This window comes from Atractosteus spatula, chromosome 23, assembly GCF_055471065.1.
Source record: "Atractosteus spatula isolate fAtrSpa1 chromosome 23, fAtrSpa1.hap1, whole genome shotgun sequence".
Taxonomy (NCBI): domain Eukaryota; kingdom Metazoa; phylum Chordata; class Actinopteri; order Semionotiformes; family Lepisosteidae; genus Atractosteus; species Atractosteus spatula.
The window spans coordinates 1,623,575-1,642,198 of NC_142728.1; the positions used below are offsets into that span (position 1 = coordinate 1,623,575).

The following is an 18,624-nucleotide window of genomic DNA, read 5'->3' on the forward strand; positions in this document are numbered from 1 at the left end:
TTTCAGTTGAGGGTTAGTTCCAGCCACAGCACAGAGCTTGGTTACAATACCAAACAATTTACTTAAGAATGCAGATTCAGGCGCTGTATCCATTTGGGTGGTTTCTGGTGCTGATGCTGCTTTGTCTTCTTCGAGATCAGTGGCAATACATGGACTCAAGGATATGTGAGGAAAGCAGGTTTAGAATGAGGTTTTCATTCAGGCCAGAAAACTGTGGACACACTACTTTACATAGAACATCACAGGGATCTGCAATAATACCCTCCGTGTTGAAGCTGCTGGTTCAATGGCATCCTTTAAGAACCTCTCAAAGGAATTCTTGGATCATTGAGCTACTAACAACCAAACAAACAAGCTGAACTGAATGGTCGTGACACTGCTTATGTTCTTATGGGCTTAATTGGTCAACTTAAACATTTCCAAGGATAGTTGATAATTGACAAATCTCAGTTAAAATGAGAAGAACTCTTAAGATACAGACCTTTGAGAAATGTAAGCAGTTGTCTGTGCTGGTTACATTCAAGACTAACTGACCCACTCTGTGTTTGTTATCAAAAAGCCTGCTTTATATGCACCAAGCCTAATCCAAGGCCAGCTAAGCAATATATCACAATGCTAAGGCATAGAAAAACAATCTTCTTCCATATTGTTGCATGCAAAGGAATCTTTCCTCTTTCAATGATTCATGTATATTCAGGGTCAGTTTAAGAAACACAGGCATTTGAAATGCTGTTATCCTTATATCTTTATGGAATATAAAACAACAAAAGCACCGCTTATTTCCACTGAATTAAAATCGAATTAAGAAACAAACCAAGAAAAAATGCTCATCTTTTTCTGCGTAAGACTTGTCTGTAGAAGCAACGTGACCTTAGGAGATCTATAACAGAAGAATCAATAGAAGTGAGAATGAAACATGAACCTCTCATAACTACAAAAGCCTCCTTCAATTATCTTATACACTGATATTTATATTACAATGTATCATACATGATGTCAGAAATAAAATATATGATAAGCATATAAAAAACATCATGCAATGCAAGTATGACTTGGGGAAGTGAGGCACAGATTTTGGACATTGATTAAATGTTTTTGATTAATTGAGCCTTCATGGTTGAATGGGTTACATTTGAGTGCCTTTGACTACTCCATAAGTGTTGTAAACCCTCATTAGGAAGTGCAGGGTACAGATGATGGGGTGATTTGACCTGCCAATTGTCAAGCCTGGCAAATACCTGAAAAGCCAATCTTAAACCAATATGCCATGCTTATGAGGTGAAAAATGATTCCCTACCAATGGTATGTTGGAAAACATTTTTTTTTTACAAATGCCCAAGACATCTCCCTCACCATTCACTGAAACACAAAGTGGGTCCTGTCAAAACAGGAGTTCTGGTGACTTCCAAAAAAACATCATGCTTTTGGCAAGAGCTGCAGGTACCTGGAACGGTTTCTCTTCCTCTCCCTGAGAAAAAAAAATAGTCAAATGAAAGCCCCCTCTTTCCTGGACTGATGGGTGTTTGTCCTTCAGATTCACTTAAACTTCTCTCGCCACACAATGGGCAGCAAACCAGGGAGCTTTTTAAGCAAATGTCTCGAACAAAAGGCACAAAATGACATTGCCGAATGTTTTATTCTTCCTTATTCCTGAAAACACTAATTGAACCCCCCCCCCCCACGTACACACACTCACCACTTTGCACACAACAATTCGATCGCCAAGGACCCCCGAGGATCAATGGTACAGGCTGCGTGAGTAATTTCAATCTTGAATTAGATCGAGCACAATTAGCGGCGGAGCTACAGAACACAAGGCAGGGGAAAGGAAAAATGGAACAGGGCAGGCAGCAGCGGCAGATGTTCCGCAATTTCTGTCACTTTTCAGTGCTGGGAGTCGGCCTGGCTCAGCAATCGATGGTATTCTTTCAGCCTGAAAATCAGACGAGAAGAAGAAAAAAAAAGGAATATAATGACTCCATGAATTAAGGCTGGTTTCGCCGTTTTTAAATTCTTCATTTGCACCTTGCATGTTGCGACCTAAGTCTCTGCTAAGATCCGCCCCTGGAAGCACCATCCCGTTCTCCAGCGGTTGCACTGCGCCACTCTGACAGGGTGTCCTCCCATTCGACTGGTTCATGTGGAGCCCACAGGACAGCTCTGCCCAGTACAGAGTACAGGAGCACAGACAGGGCTACCGTATGCCGATAATGAATAGAAAACTTGCTTTCAGCATTCGAAAGGAAAAATATCTATCCTTAAAAACAGAGGGCGCTTATAATTGATAGCTCAACACGAGACGTAATTCACATATTTCTTAGTTTTATATTTACTGTTTTGCTCACTTTAAAATGTAAAATGTGTCATTTTTTTACCAATTTAAACAGCGGACAAATAAACTCTGCAAGTGTTTTTTCCCCCCCGAGACAACCCTGAGATGATATTTTTAAACAGCACAGTTTCTCCATGACAGTACAATCTTTTTCACGATGGACATCGTTGAACGTAGCCTGAGCGACCAGTGACTCATGTCTGGAGAACTGAATGTGCTTACTCCGGATAAAGAAACAATCCAATCGCCTTTCTATCACTGTGTATCAAGGTTTTAAAATTTTAGCAAGTCTTACATCAGCACAAAGGCAACTGAATAGGGTTTGACATCAAAACTCTGAAGCGAGTCTTTCCAAAACCTTTAAGACGTATTTAAATCCAGGGACAGTTCCTATTTCTCAAAACGTTTTTTCTCTGCAGTCAGACATAACTGCGGGTCTCAATGGAAAGCAAGAGGAAAACAGCTCTCCTTAAGCAAACCTATCCTTTTTCTATCATCACCTGCCTCAGCACACGTAGGATTACCCATGTCATTTACTGTGGGCCTCCACAGGCTCCTGCTATCAAAAGCTGAGTCCTGAAGGAGGGTGAGTGGGGTTGCGGGTTTCTACCCCTGGCTTGTGTCGCTCCCTTGCTGGGAACGCGTGTCTCAGACAGAGAGGCCTGATGAGCTCTGGTCTGGGAGTCACTGACCTGACAGCATTGATCTTGATGAAGCCGGATGCGTCGCAGGGATCGTAGTCTCCTTGCACATCCATGCTGAGGAGAAAAGAAAACGCCGAACAGGCTAATATTAATATCACGATTCTGGCAAAAACAGCTGACAACTGGCCAGTCTGTGGGCCATCCAGCATAATGCAAAGGGACCTTTCAATCAGCCACTTGTTATGACCTCTAGGAAACAGCACATTAGCAAAAAACAAGAAAGAAATTGAACCAAAGGTGTTTTCAAACCAGATGCAGACTCTGCTGCATCATCCCCTGTGACAATGACACTCCCTTGAAATATTCTTACTTGCACTACTTACAATATTTTTTTTAATGTACCTCCGAGCGGTACTTTTATACACTACTCCAAGTTAATTACCTGACCATTAGCAGCGTTAAATGGGCTTTCGTTTGCTGTTACAGTGCAATAAAATCTGAAGTGCTTATATAACAGCGACGAACACCGCCGATGACAAATGAAAGCTTCACATCTCCCAGCTCTTCTGTTGCTTTAAATGTTTTATATTTTTCAAGAGAAACAAAAAAAAAAGAAATGAAGCACCAACCCTGTTTGCTACCCAAACTTCCAAGTTATACCAACATTAAAGAGTCAAGGTTGTGCCTTTAATTAACTGGTTTCCACCTGGGAAAAAAAAAACCCCAATGTAGCACGTGTCATCATTTTAACATGACAGGGAGGATAGATCTATATTAGGATTTTAAACTCATTTGTACTTTCCTGCATTTATTATGTAAAGAAAAAAAAATCAAGCTTTTTAATGTTTGAAACTAAGAACCTTCAACTTAAGCACTCTGTTTTTGGTGTGGAATTTTCCATTGACGTTGTTTGTGACTATTTTTTTTCCTTTCATGTTAAGTGTGTTGTTCCTCTTTCCGCTGAGTGTGGTGCACATTGACCTTGGTAATTCTGGCCTTTTGTATTGGAATAGCATTAACGAAAGTCTGAGCGCTTGCGGTTGGGAGTGTACTGTTTGGTTGAAAGGAGCTCCAGATTGAGGTTTCAGGTGTAAACAGCAAGACAGTCAACACAAGGTTTTCTTTTCTCCGATTGATGTGCATACAATGAACAGAAATTGACAGCTTTTTATCCCTGAACCTTTATTTCCCTATGCACTCCTCCTTCCTGTCTGCCTTTTTCTTCTGCAACAGTAGATCAACAACTTTATCCCTTCAACTTGCTATTGAGAAACGGCAATCTCCCTCCTTTCTTTTTTCAAACTCTTACAACTTCTTGAGCCGATCAAGTTTCCTATTTCTAACGAAAAACCGCTAAGTGTCTTGATTTTTTGTAAAAACAAAAACCACCTCAAAACTGATCAGCTCGAAGAAACACAAGCAGCAGAAAAGGAAACTAGAATTTACTTTCAACTAAAATCATTTTATGTAACAATGAAAAAGAGATACTTCCAAGGACATACACTATGTGTAAATGAAAGCCATAAAGACCTTTCTTTTTAATAGTTACTGAACTGTTATGTTCACAGGGTCAAAAGTTTATAGATGGATAAATAACAAATAGGGAAGCTGAGCTTAGAGTATGTGCTTCTGAGGTTGTAAAGATTTTATTGATTGTGCCTAGGTACACCATGTGAGTGTGTTTTTGTTCTATAGACAACAATCTAATTTTTATCAGAATAACCTAAAGGGAGAAATTTTCCAATTCTCTAGAATCTTGCAGATTTCTATAGAGAAGTGGGCCATTGCTATAGAAATCTTAAGTCATCTGTAGGCTATTTTCATTAGGGCAACAATGTTGATAACAAAATATTTTTTTTATTGAAAAAATAAGAATATTGCTTCCAGCACCAAAGGAGACATGTACAAATATAGTACATCCCAACATCCATGCATACAATACATAATGCATGTGTATATCAGCTGCTTTCGAAGAGAAACTTTGAAAATGGATTTTCAATCCAAGCTTTCTGTAATAAATAGTAGCACAAAACTACACAGGTCCTTCTGGTCATTTCTGAAGAAACCAGAACACATCTTCTGCAAAAACTGTGCTCTGCCGCTAACCTGAAAGTCGTGGGCTCACTTTGCTGATTTGCCTCATTATAAACTGACGCCAGGGAAGCTAGGATTCCTCAAGATGGAGGAACAGCACAGTTATTATAGAAGATGAAAAGGTGAGCTTTCTGTCTTGTCCCGTATACATTTGAGAGCAGCCCAAGTCAGCAATGTTGTCACACGCATTATCAACAAGAGCATATTCACGCTACATACAGCCTCACAGCTGAAGTGTACTGCCTCGGCCCCATTACAGTTTTCACACCAGAAAATGGTTAAACGTTTATGCTCCTTGAGCACCCAGAGAAGGGGTCTGGCTCTTAACTGCTAGAAGCCGAGTCCCTTCAGGAAAGAGCTGGACTCCCTTTGTCGCTGCGACAAAGGGGAACCGACCGGAAAAAAACTGACTCTTCAAACAAAGCGTTTTCACCTCCCGAAGCTGAAAGGGGAAGCAAGATGCTCTCTGAGGGGTTAACAGAATCCAGTACGTGTTGAAGAAGGTGCAGACACAACACTTAGGGTAATCTCCACTACATGGGTTTTTAGAAAACCGTTTGAAATTAATTCACGCTAATTATTCTCCTTCGTGCCTCGCATTCTCTTTATATTAGTCCCCCCTTTTCTCGAAACTCTGCTTTTATTTTTGTGCATTACCGGCGCTTTTCTGTCCCCTTCTTCTCCTTTCCCTCCTTCAGTGTGTCTCCTCTCTATAATTACGGTAGTTTCTACCCACTGCGCCAAAGCACTTGTACCCTCCGCTAACTCTCGCCTGCAACTCGGCTGCTAATGTGACGCCGTCACTCAAAGCCTTTAGGGCGCAGTGGCGTAGAAATCAAAAGAAGTCGAAATAAAGACCGAGACGGAGGTGGGGGAGAGAGAAGGGAAAAAGAGGGGAGAGGTAGCGATATCTGGAAACTCGGCAATCTCTTGTTGCAATCTGTATAAGACCTCTCCCTGCACTAGTCTTCTCCAACTTCTTATTTCCCTTCTAGCGCGCAGTACTAGATGGTGATGGAAAAAAAAACAGGGTTGTTATTAAACACTTTTTCAGTGGATAATAAAAAAAACACACACACACACACTGAGCCGGCTGAAAAAGCGACACAGATTACTGTGACATTTCCACCTCCTCTAAAATCAGTGCTGTCTATTCTGAATTTTAACCTTGAGGCGGAAAAAAAACTTATAGAAGCTTAATAAGGGGCTGGGGGGGTCAGGTAGGCGGGTGAGGAAAAAAAATCAACAGCAGGGTAATTTAAACGAATAGGCGTTGCGTTTAGATACTGGAACCAGCCTGGCTGAAATGATAGCTGGAGAGAGATTTGGGCGCTCGATATTTAAGCTGAAAGTAAATCTGTCTTTGCTGAACGGCTCAATACATGATATTCTCCTGTTCTCTCAGATTAAACGACGGAACTGTGCTTTGAATATTACACACAGCTGCGTCCTCCGCTACCATCAAACGCTGGGACTTTGCTCAACTGCAGCAGCGCCTAAGTCTAATTAGGCTTCGTCTACGGTTGCTTTATACAGGTAGCTAACAGGGAAATTTAGGAACAAGAGAAAGGTGTAGCAGAGGTTCTCAGTGAATCGGCATTGTGCTGTACGACTGGAGTCCTGTAGACAGCAAGGTTAAATGGCAGAGACATTTAATCTAGAATGAGAGGCAAAGGATTTGAATGATCTTGTAATGATATTTCTATTACACGTTAATGAAAGAATTAAATGTCCTACACAATACGTCATAAGGGCACTCTCTAATATACATTTTCCGAACTTGTATTTCCTTATGAAAAGCGTCGCCAGGGAGTAAGCCTGAAACCCACCACTTTCAGAGTCCAGAAAACTCCGAACATGCTCGACAAACCTTCTCGCAGCGTTGCGCGTTATCAAGGGAAGATGGTAAAAGAGTTCGCCTTATTACCGACCCTCTCAGGCACGAGAAGTTAAAACAGGAAAAGAAGGGACAGAAACAAAATAAGTCACAGACTGATTGATGTCGGGCTCCCCCCCTGACAGACCCAGAGAAATCACACACGGTTACAAGCGGCAGCTGAATTAACGCAATACTATGCTGTCATTGATCTGTTTTGTCAAATCTTCCTCCTTGGATTTGCTCTCATAATAGCCACTGCAATACTTCCAATATTGATCAGAAAAGTCATAATGATTACAGCTGTGCATGGAGCAAACATACAGAAGTCAAGAGTTTCAGGGAATCTGTTGTGTGTGCCGTCATTGTGCCCTGCACACACCTGTAGTTCATGAACACACTTCGCCAGCAGTTGCTGGAGGTCATTCTGCCCTTTTCTTCTGGTAAATACTTGTCTAACACAGGAAGGCAGGAAGAGGAAGGATAGACGTGGCATCACTGCAGAGGATTAATAAGGAGAGGTCATTACTGACAAAAGCAAGACCTCTGAACACAAACCTGTGCTGGAGAAAAATGTCCTGAATGTAACCTAGATATTTTGCACAGGAATTCCCTTTCAAAGTGCTCATCCTTCTTGTGTTTGACAACGCACGTTCTTTACTGTTCTGTGTTCAAATTAAACACGTTAGACACTATGGCCTCTGTGAATCTCTCATGGTATTTGGCACACTCTTTAAGATTTATCGAGGCCTTCTCAGCTGGTGGGAAGAAACGGAGAGGGTGAATGAGCATGAGATTTGGATACTGTGCCTAAAATCACTTCCCTCCTCAAGAAGCCATTATTTGCCTTTGATTGTAACAGGATTGTTCACAGCACATTATTCACCTCCACTCTGCTGTCCCTAAATTCTACCCTCAGGGCGTCCCAAAGCACAGCCGTGCAAGCGATATCCCGCCGTCAAACAGTCCATTAAACAGTGTGTCCTAGAGGTGAGACAGGCTTTCATCTCTCCAGCTCCCTACTTAACAAGCATGAAACAATCAGGCCCTTTTCTTTTAATTGCGAGTTCGCGTTGGGAAGGAGGAGGGATTGTGGGGCTGAGGGGGGCTTTGCTGTGGCCTCTACACTGTTAGCCCGGGGGCAGGGGCTGGCAGGGGCATGAATGAGCTCAGTGTTATGGTGTTCAATATCTGCAGAGCCACTTACATCCAGCGGCTGGGAGAATTGGTTTAGGCTAGGGGCCTTCAGTTCCTTCCTTCTGCGGGACTTCCGCAGAGTAGAGGGGTTTATCGCCAGGTGTAAGCGGACATTGGAATTCTTAATCGCGCTGATCCCTCGGGACACACCCAGCACCACACACCACACCACACAATGTAGACAGTGCATTACAAGCACAATAAATAACAACAACAGGTGGAATACTGTACATACTGTATGTTGTGGACAGGAAATATGTCGTAGTGAGAGAAAAAAAAGAGCCTGAAGCAGTGCTTCCATGCCCTGGTCTTCAGCACTGGGATGGTCAGATTCCACCTTTCGACATCGTTACATCTGTCATTACGCATTTTGTTTTTTTATATGGACATATTCAGGTCATACATTAGTGCCTTATTCAAATTCATTCATTGGCCAGCAACCCATCTCATACCATGGTGTTCAGGCTGCTGATTCACACATTAAACACTTCTCCAGGACAGGGTGAGTAGAAGGCAGGGAGGCACTGAGGACTGCTGGGATTTCAGTCCGGGGGCACGTGTCGGGATGGAGTTTTCACCAGTGATCCAGCTTCCTGGGCTATACTGAACTTTCCCACTGGGGGCAGGGAGCTTCGCTGTTGTATCCCCCACCCATCCATCCATTTTGTGACCGCTGCATTCAATACAGGGTCGCAGGTGTGCCGGAGCCTATCCCAGCAAGCAACGGGGCAGGACAGGACTGTTGGAGGAAACCCCCGCACGCAAAACCCGGGGAGAACATGCAAACTCCACACAGACAGCAGCTCAGGATTGGAACCCCACGCGAGGCAGCAATGCCAACCGCTGCGCCACTGTGCTGCCTGTGGTGGTAACACTGTACCGGTACGTCACTGCCCCTGAAAATGACGACGGCCTGACTTTTCACAAGCCATTCTAAGGGCTGGGTAGAGGACAGCGCTGCGCAGCTTCTCACCTGACCAGCTCCTCGTTGTACAGGGATTTGCGGGACTCCCGGCCCAGAATGTACACCTGTCCCTTGAGGACGGAGACTTGAACCTTCCCCTCCACATTCTCCTGGGACTTCTGGATACAGTGGCAGACAAACTCGCACTCCGGGCTGTACCAGAACCCTGTGGAGAAAGTAGGGTCAGACAGCTCAGTGACATACCGCATGGCGTTCACAAACAAGAAATGTGATGCAACCATTCCTTTTGTGTGACACAATGCATATAGTAACGCATCAGACGACTTAAACACATTAGATATAAGTATCTTTCAACAGCCACAAAAAATACACCAGGACAGAAAAATGTTGCGACAGACACGTAAATGTACTGTACTTTTACACTGGAGCTGAGCTATCACTCTGAAAAAAGAAATACCACGGACACACTATCATAATTAAGGTAGAAAAAGGCAATCTGATACTTTAACATGGGGAGAGGGAGCTCATTATACAAACTACTGCCCACCCCCCACCCCCCACCCACTTTGTGACAAAATAAGTAGTTGATCTGACTCACTGGGGAGATTTAAGTTTAAGCACCAACCCCCCTTTTATCAGCTTAGTGAATCAGGCACATATGCTCAGGGTCTCACATGTGGGTGCCCGTTTCCTGTTGCAGGTACAGCTCTCTCTCCTCTTTCTCCCCTCTCCCCACGTCTCTTTGTAACCCTACCAGCGCGGCCGAGGAGACAGCTGGGGCTGTCAGTGTCTTGCTCATGAAAGAGGGGCTTTCTCTCAGCACATCTGTCCTGCTACCTGACTCCTGCACACCAAGCTGTTTCTCTTTGTACGAAAGCAAGGAGAACGCTCCCGGATAAAAAAAGAAAGAACATGCAAGTTTATGCATTTTGAATGCTTTCTAAAGCCAGCTGTTTTTACAGCCTGTCTCTGTTCTCCTCGCAAGACTATTTGCTGATAAAAAAGATTAACAATCGAAATTGCCAACTTCCCAAAGCATTTGTCGTTTCCCCCACACATCTTTCAAAAAGGAAACACAAAATGCAAACGCTAGCGTTTCAGCTGCCAGTTTGTAGTCTTAAACAAACCTCCTGACAGATGTATGCACTGTTTTATAACTCCTGAGAATTGCTTTCTAAAAATGAATTCCTAATAATAATTATTAGGACAAAACAGGTGTACAATCACCATGCAATCTGCCCCATGAGAAAGCGATCTAATACCAAATTATCCCCTTATTTCGGAATTTTGGAATATGGCTATAAAATCTGATTATAAACAATCTGAAATTATATCATCAAGGACATGTGCATATTCTCCTTTCAGCATGGAATAAACCTTAGAATTTAGCAGCTTTTGGGACACTCTCAAGACAGGTGTAAAAATGTGCTCATAACATTCCGCACACAGAAGACTACAATCTATCTTCATAAGAAACCATCTACAAATGGACGAGTATGCAGGCTGAAGTAAATTTGAGCGGATCTTTCAATGTTTAGGATTTGTGGAATATTATCCCAAATGTTGTCTCAGTAACTACATACAAGACATTCCAGTCCCTACGCCAGATACTAACTGCTGATGATGGATGTATATGAAACCTACAAAAGAAAACATGAATAGAGGAAGCCAATTCCTTGGTTTTGCGCACAAGGTCCAACAGATTATGCACTGGGTGCATAGACACCCTGGCCCTGCAGGGGGTGGCACAAGTACACAAGACAGAACAGAAACGCAAACACAAAGGACAAGAGAGAAGAGCCAGGATGTCTGTGTTGTGATTGCAGAAAGCGCACATCTTCATGAAACGTGCCTGTATGAGAGAATAACCAGACCACCTCTTCATCCGTCTACTGAATGCTAAACTTACTTGTGTAATTGTGGGAGCAAAACCAATTCCATCCACAAAATCAAAGAAATGTCTTCATATCAGATCTTGAGATCTATGTGGCCAATCCAAACTTTCTTCAAGTGGGTGACAACATACAGGTAGCATCAGAGGTAAACCAGACAGACAAAACAGCAAAACACAGGCAAGGAAATAAAACAGAACATTTGTCCGAGCCAAGCCTCCTGCAGTTCTTTTACACTGTATTTAATACTCAATCTCTTCCCTTTCCATCTGAATTTCTAGCGTATGAAACCATCCTAAAGGTCTATGGAGGAAGGCTTTCACTCTAATGTGTCAGTCCAAATAAAAAAATATTAAAAATGAAACAAGGTAAGACTAAAAGCTGATCAAAGGTTTCAATGCAAGCATTACGCGATCAATGTTCAAAATATGCATTATTGAGATAAACTGTGTAGGTCTTGTGGATCGGACGAGATGAGTTGCATGGGGACACGGGTGCATTGCTCTTCCTGGAGACAATTGGGTGGATATGGAAATTAAAAATACAGCCTGTCTTCTCTGTACCTGAGAATGTCTTTGTAAAGCAAGAAGCTATCAGATACCTATAGTATAAGCAGAAAAGGATGGATTTATCTTCACCATTACAGAGCCGAGCACTGTAGCTTTAATCTCTGTTATCCACCCTCTGTTTTTATTGTTAGAAACCTGTTCTTACCAAAAGCCCTTTGGTCCCATTTAAGTTTAATTGCACCTCATTCCAATCAGACTTTAATAATTGAAATCCTATTAAGAGGATGATGGGAGCTGCAGACACAATGGGATTAAAGCACCTGAGCTGAACCTGTAAGGACAGAAATAGGCTGAGCTCAGCACAACTCCAGAATTGCGGCGCGTATAAACCTGTGTTTTGCTGGCAGTCCTGTCGGAGGTCATGTCCACAAGCAGCTCTGTTCCTAGGCATCATGCTGAGTTTTTTAAACATACTGTATGCTTGATCTCAAATTCGCACACAAGCTGAAAATCCTCATGTTTCGTATTTGTCTATTAATTTCAATGGAACAAAACATTAAATAAAGCCAGGGCATGTTTGCCTTGAAAAAAAATGAAATTAAACAGCTTCAGGGAATAAATCCCATGCCTTATGATTTAACACTTCTATTATCTCTGGATTTAGAACAAAGCTTTGCATGTTCAGGTAAATTAAGATAGCACATGCCAGCATAGTATGCTTCATCAGAATTAGCATAGAACTACTGTATGTGAGGATACTGCTTACATGCTTAGCAACGTACTCACAGTCTTCTCCATCTCACTGAACATTCAGTCATCTTTGCTAGCTCCTCATTGCCACAGTTGTGCAGTACCACAAAACTAGAGCAGTCAGCTGCCCATGTACTGTCAATCACTACATCATAGTAAGTGTGGTTCTGTTTCCCACTATAAGATAAACAAGAACAATGAGAAACTACCACACATCCTGAGTTGTCTGATCTCTTACACTTGAAATAAAGATGTGGAAATGAAATAATTGGGATGCCAAAGTGACATCAATGACAAAGTTGCAACAAAATGTACAGTGTCATTTTTTTACAACACTGCAGTATCCTCACAAATCAACAGGATGTCTTATAAAGCATTAAATTCTAATGTCATGCAGATCACATATAACCTAAAAAATGACACATCATATTTGAAACTTCACATGTACTGCCGTGAAGGGTGTTTGTGCCATCGAGACATCACAAATGTCTGTGTGCATCTGGAAATCTCAGGAAAAAAAGTCAATTTCTGTGAGCTTTTATACAAAGAAAATTTATGAGTAGGTTTGTACGCGAGCACACTTTTAATCAACTAGAGCTTACAGGAAAACAGGCGACATGCTTAGACAGTCCAATGTTTTCTTATCAAAGACTCTGTATACATAAAAAGTTCAGTGTTATGCTATTGTTTTTAATTAGAATGCAGGAGTATATCTGTCATTATAAACAAGCAAGTCAGAACGGCAGATGGTACATTAAGGGATTTTTTTAACGTCACAGACGAGACCTGCTCAGAGCACTGCAAACCTGAGGTGTATACGAGCACATTAAAAAGATGATGCCACACTTTTTCTTCTTCAGAATAAAAACCATCGACAGATTCTTTTCCTTTGTGACTTTTTACCGTAAGGTTTGATTGGGGATTTCCAGAACTTACGTTTGCGACCCAGTTTTGTGTTTTATGCTTTAATTTTTTTTTTTTTAAAAAAAAGGACTTTCACTGCTGGTTTTGCATTGAGTACAGTCGCTCTGCGGTTGGCTCAAATATTATTTGATTCCTGAAAAATTACAGAACTTGGGGGAAACTGTGACACAGACAGATACAAGTGGAAATCTGCAACATCAGGTCTGACAGACCTAAGAGGGGTGTTCGTATGCTGTATACTGCGGGCTCCGAGACTGCTGGAGGAAAGCAGATTGATCCCTGCAATCTCCAGACAGAGAGGCTGTGCGTCTTTGTCAATCTGGACAGCTGGCCTCAGTCTGCCCACCTGTCGACCTATCTGCGCAGGTAAGGTGGCAGCTTACCCTGGCTCCCAGAGGACTACCTGTGTGGTCAGAGAGGGTGTACCAGCCAGGCTAATGACCCTGAGCAGGTGGGACCCGGCTTTTGTTCCACTAAACCACAGGAGCACCTAATTGCCAGGTTGCTTGTTAGAAGACCCTAATAGCCCTTCAAATAGCCATTTGTGGTCCACCCCTAAATAAGGGGATTTCGTCCTGCAGGGTAATTGTTTTAAAAACGAACAGGCATGGAACAGCACATAATGCCCCCCCCCACCTTAACACACAAACACAGACAAACTCCCTAAGATGGATAAAATCAGAGTTATGGGAAGAAGAATAAAAAGCAAAAGTGTTTAAGTAGGAAATGATGCATAAAAACTGCTATGATAAGGTTCTTCCACATGTGTAGTGTATTGTGACAAGTAACAGATGAGCTCTCAGTAGGACAAATCACAGACATCAGCCCCTGACACGTTTCCCCCTTTTGTTTTTCCATGGAGCACGCTGTGGGTTCTGTTCATGAGGCAATTTCTGCCCTGGTACTGCACGTTTCTCGCACTTTTAATTTTTTAAAATTGAAAGATTGAAATGCAAATAGCTTAAAAGTCACAAGAAAAAGTTGACGGTGCCCTTAAAGCAGTAAATCGTTTATTACTTTTAAATTTAAAAACTTTAAATTTAAATTTAATACTTGTAAGTTTAAAACGCCAAGGCGTTCAAACTTCGGTGTATCAGCCTGATCGGGTGGTAAATGTAGTTCATAATCTGGCAATTAATGAAGCAAAATGACAGGCTGATGTTTATTCACAACCTGTACCTCCAAGACATATCCAGAGTATCAATATCTAAATATATAAATATCGTAAATGTATTATTTTAAGTAGTTAGTTCAAATGTAAGAGGAACTGAATAACACTGTCCCCCATTTGTACTAATATGCAGACAGTAATAATCCTACAGAATTTACCTGACAACACAGCAAGCAGCACCAATGTTAACAAAGCGTATCCAGTTTAATATGAGAGATATCAATCATCTCTACTGGTACAAATACAAACTATTGGGAATTTTATCTTACTTTTAGCAGGAAAAAATGTTTTAACTAGATAAGACTGAAAATACAGAGTTAGAAACCAAGTGAACAGAGAAAAAATAGCCAAGAGGAAGATTTTCTATAAAGCAAAAAGATAGAAACTAGATAGATGTGAAAGATGAAATGCTTACAAGGCTTATCAGGTGACAGCAATGGGTAGGATAACCATGTACCTCCTGCGGGTTGTAGCAGCGAGGGAAAGAGAGACAGAAATATGTAATAAAATGAGAAGTATAACTAATAGCCTTGGAAGTCTTAATGATTTTGGGTCATTTTCATTAGGCTTCAAGTCAAGTCTAACTCTAAAAGTCCTAGCTCTTGAGCTCAGTCAAGTATCAAGCTAATTTGTTCAAATGTCAAGTCAAAAAAGACACCAGAGTTAAGAGTTAAAACATCAGCTGCTTAAACTAAGATCACTGATACCGTTTCAGTATTTTGGTTATACTTTCAATTTTTATCTGGGCTTGCGCCTTGGATAAATACTGTACTATCCCTCATGAGACACAAATGCTAAAACTAAATCAGGTCTACCTAGACATCAAATTCTAATTTAAGCACATGAAAATCACTGTAGCAGCAATTTTGCTCCTAGCTTTATGGCTTTGCTAACCTTAGCCCTAGCTCATCCCAAACCCCAGGAGACAGGTCCAAAGTATTCTCAACAATACCTTTAATTTTAGTGCAAAATTAAAGATAAAAATGCTATTTTAGTGGTATTAAACGTTTAAGCTCCAGGAGAATAACTTTGGAGGAATTTGGGTCAATATTGGACTCCTAGAAATGGAGCTGTTCTAGGTTCAGCTAGACATGTTATGATATTAAGTAATATTTGTGTGTTATCAATTTATTTTTAAGACTTTTCTGTTAAGGCGGTGGCAAGTCTCACGTCCCAACAGCCAAGACTCAGGACAGGTCTCTTTGACACGACAGCTTGTTCAAGTCAAGTCAAAATATTTGAGACCTGAATTCATGTCGAAAGCTCTGAGGAGCCAGGGCTTGTCCCGGCAAGCAACAGGCACAAGGCAGGGTACACCCTGGACAGGACGTCAGTCCATCGCAAAGCAGACAGACACAGACATGCACACACGCACACCAGGGCATTTTCTGAAAAGCCAGTTAACCTACCAGCAAGTAATTTGGACTGTGGAAGGAAACTGGAGCACCTGGGAGACCCACATGAACATGCAAACTCCACTCAGACAGCGCCCCAGGAACTGAACCCAGGATCCAAGAGCTGCGATGCACTAATGCTAACCACTGACCATACTGAAATGCAATTAATTGTCCTTTCTTATGATAAAACAGCAACGCATTATTATTTCTGACATCCTAGACATGTATTGATGTCACTTGACATGTGATGAACCTTCACAACAGACCTTAAAAACAACTTTTGGTGACTCCAAAGTTCTTCTAAATCATTTACTCTGACCTCCTACACAGAAGGCTAGTTTCTGAAGGCTAGTTGCAACACCCTGAGAAACAGGAACGAAAGACTGAATCTGTGAGGTAAGCACATGAAACATGCAGTTAGTCGTGATCGAAACTGCAAAAGGTATCCCCCACCTGTTACTCTGTTCCATTCAGCACTCCATACACATAGATCTGTCCAAGGCCAGCAGAGAAACATCTTTGTTTCATGCGAGGCTATTTAAACAGGCCTGCATCTCAGACAACAGAGGTCACACTCACACCCATATTCTGCAGCAGCCCTTCCTGATCTCAAACAGATAACAGCAGGATTCTGACAAATATATACAACTCTGTGTGAGGCTACCGTTATAAATAACATACTCTTAGGATGCCAGCTTTCATTCAGTGTAGCTACGGCGTGTTCCTTAAGGCTGTGGAACATGACTTGCAGTTCCTAGAGAATCTCCTGACACAAGCCCTTTCATTTATAAAGGCTTGGAGTAAGGCATTGTCTGTTTTGTAATTTAAGCTAATAACAGTGTAAAAAAAGACAGCCATTTGCTCAAGCAGTTGTGGGGACACCTTATGGCAATTAACACTGTATTTCACAGAGGGAGCTCGCTCTTTAAAAGGATTCAGAGAGAATATCTCCATATCAATTCATCATCATCATCAATTTGACCATACACCTGTGCGTGGGTTTCTTCACAGAAGTCTCTGACTCCACCATTTTTCTTCAGTTTGGCGGCCAGCTGTGCTCATGCTCTGAGAGATGAAAACACATTCGCAAGGGTGGGAGGTGTTTTTCTAAATGCATTTCGTTTTGCTGTGGGTTTCACAGGGAAGCAAAACTCATCTAAACGGTATTCGAATGCTGCATCAGGCCCGTTTTACAATGGCTGCGGCGAACGTTTGGAAATTGGTGCGACTGTGAAGCCAACTTCCTCCAAGAGTCGCGCTAGAATTGTCTAAAGGAAGGAAGGGTCGCGCCGATCTGCGGCTCGCGCTCCCAAACTCTGGACGGGAGAGCCGGACCCCGGTGAACAGGGGAGGGGAGGAAGCTCACCGTTGTAGATCAGCTCGGAGAACTTCACTCCGAGCCCCTGCTTCAACCTTCTCACTTCCCGGTCCATGGTGAAGGTCTCGATGTCTAGATGCGCGTGGTAGAGAATCGTCCCTCCTGGGGTTTCATAGATACCTAGGACAAGAAAAAGGCGGAGGCGTAAGGGAAAAAAAAAAAGAACCACAACAAAGGGGGGAAAAAAAAAAGCAAAGCACACAAAATTGCCAGCGGCCTCTGACAAAAATGATCCCCTTCACGATGACACGGGTCTCTCTCAGCTTGCCGTTTAAAAGGCAGCTGTCATTATTTTCCCGCTGAGGCTCAGACGAGTCCACTCTGGGGCCTGCGGAGAAAATTTCCAGATTCCCCATCGCTGAGAGGCACTCCGCGCGGCTAAATAACAGGGTTGGGCCGCGCAGCCTCTCAGTTCCGCAGGCCCGCAGGCCTAGCCTTTTCAAAACCCTGCAATTAAGCAACTGCTGAGGAGTGGGGAGGGGGAGGCGAGGATACAAAAAAAAAAACCCAGGAAAAATGAAGTGTGAAAATGAAGCTGTCACTTAGGTGTCTGTACATTACGAAAAATGGGGGGAAAAAAAAAAACTTTCCTCCAGGGCTTTACACGGTGTATTGGCTGATATCCTGCGCAGCACAAAAGGGCATTACAGAAAATTGCGCGGTTGTGATAGACAGTGGACGGTTGTTTTCCTTGCAGGGTGTGTTGCCATCACTGCAGCTTGCCATTTGAAAGCAAAACCGTGCTTTAAGAGGAATATTTCTGATGCGCCGTATGCTGGGATCTGGCTGCTGAGACTCGCAACAGCCAGCAGTTAAGTGGAGGATAGCCCAGCCTAGCTGCTGCAAGGCTTCGACAAGCATGCAGACTTCCCCCATCCTTCCCAGTGAGGTCACGGCCCATAATCACTGAATTCAATTCATTATTGAATTATCAATGAGCTGGTGGTACAAAATCCTATACTCATATCCTGTATCCTATATCTTGACACCCGAAGAAGGCTCCACAGCCGAAACGTTGTGTTTCCTTTCGTCTCTTTGCAGCAGGGAATAATTATAATAATAATTAATAATTGCTTACACTTATATAGCGCTTTTCTGGACACTCCACTCAAAGCGCTTTACAGGTAATGGGGACTCCCCTCCACCACCACCAATGTGCAGCATCCACCCGGATGATGCGACGGCAGCCATAGTGCGCCAGGACGCTCAATAGACCTTTACTTGTTCCTTTGCAGCCTGCGCATGCTGACGCAGCCCCCTACTTGAACTAAAATCCTATACTTGTCAGACCGGAAGGTGCATTAATTCACCATCCCTGAATCGAGACTGTAAAAGCTCAGGCCTGGAATATGTTCCTCAGCTTAAAAAAGCTTCCAGGGAGCCTGGAACACATTCATGAAGCATTTCCAGCTCTTTAGGAAAAAAAAAAAAGAAACATTTTCCCAATGGCTTTATATCTGTCCATGCAAACCACATTGAACTTCAAGGGTAGGGCAGACAGGTACCAGAGTCGCTCAAGGGCACAGTGATGATGA

The 18,624-nt window shown here is 42.6% G+C and overlaps 1 protein-coding gene across 1 annotated transcript in view; it reads right to left on the reverse strand.

Annotated features, from left to right (window-relative positions):
• Window positions 1-1,620: 1,620 nt before the first annotated feature.
• Window positions 1,621-18,624, reverse strand: part of ass1 (argininosuccinate synthase 1) — a 64,063-nt gene continuing 47,059 nt past the window's right edge. The window contains exons 12-15 of the mRNA XM_088940707.1: window positions 17,078-17,209; window positions 9,117-9,273; window positions 3,025-3,090; window positions 1,621-1,933 (exon numbers count right to left, since the gene is read on the reverse strand). Of these exons, the coding sequence (XP_088796833.1) occupies window positions 1,885-1,933; window positions 3,025-3,090; window positions 9,117-9,273; window positions 17,078-17,209 (404 nt within the window). The 3' untranslated portion in view covers window positions 1,621-1,884. The remainder of the gene's footprint in view (window positions 1,934-3,024; window positions 3,091-9,116; window positions 9,274-17,077; window positions 17,210-18,624) is intronic.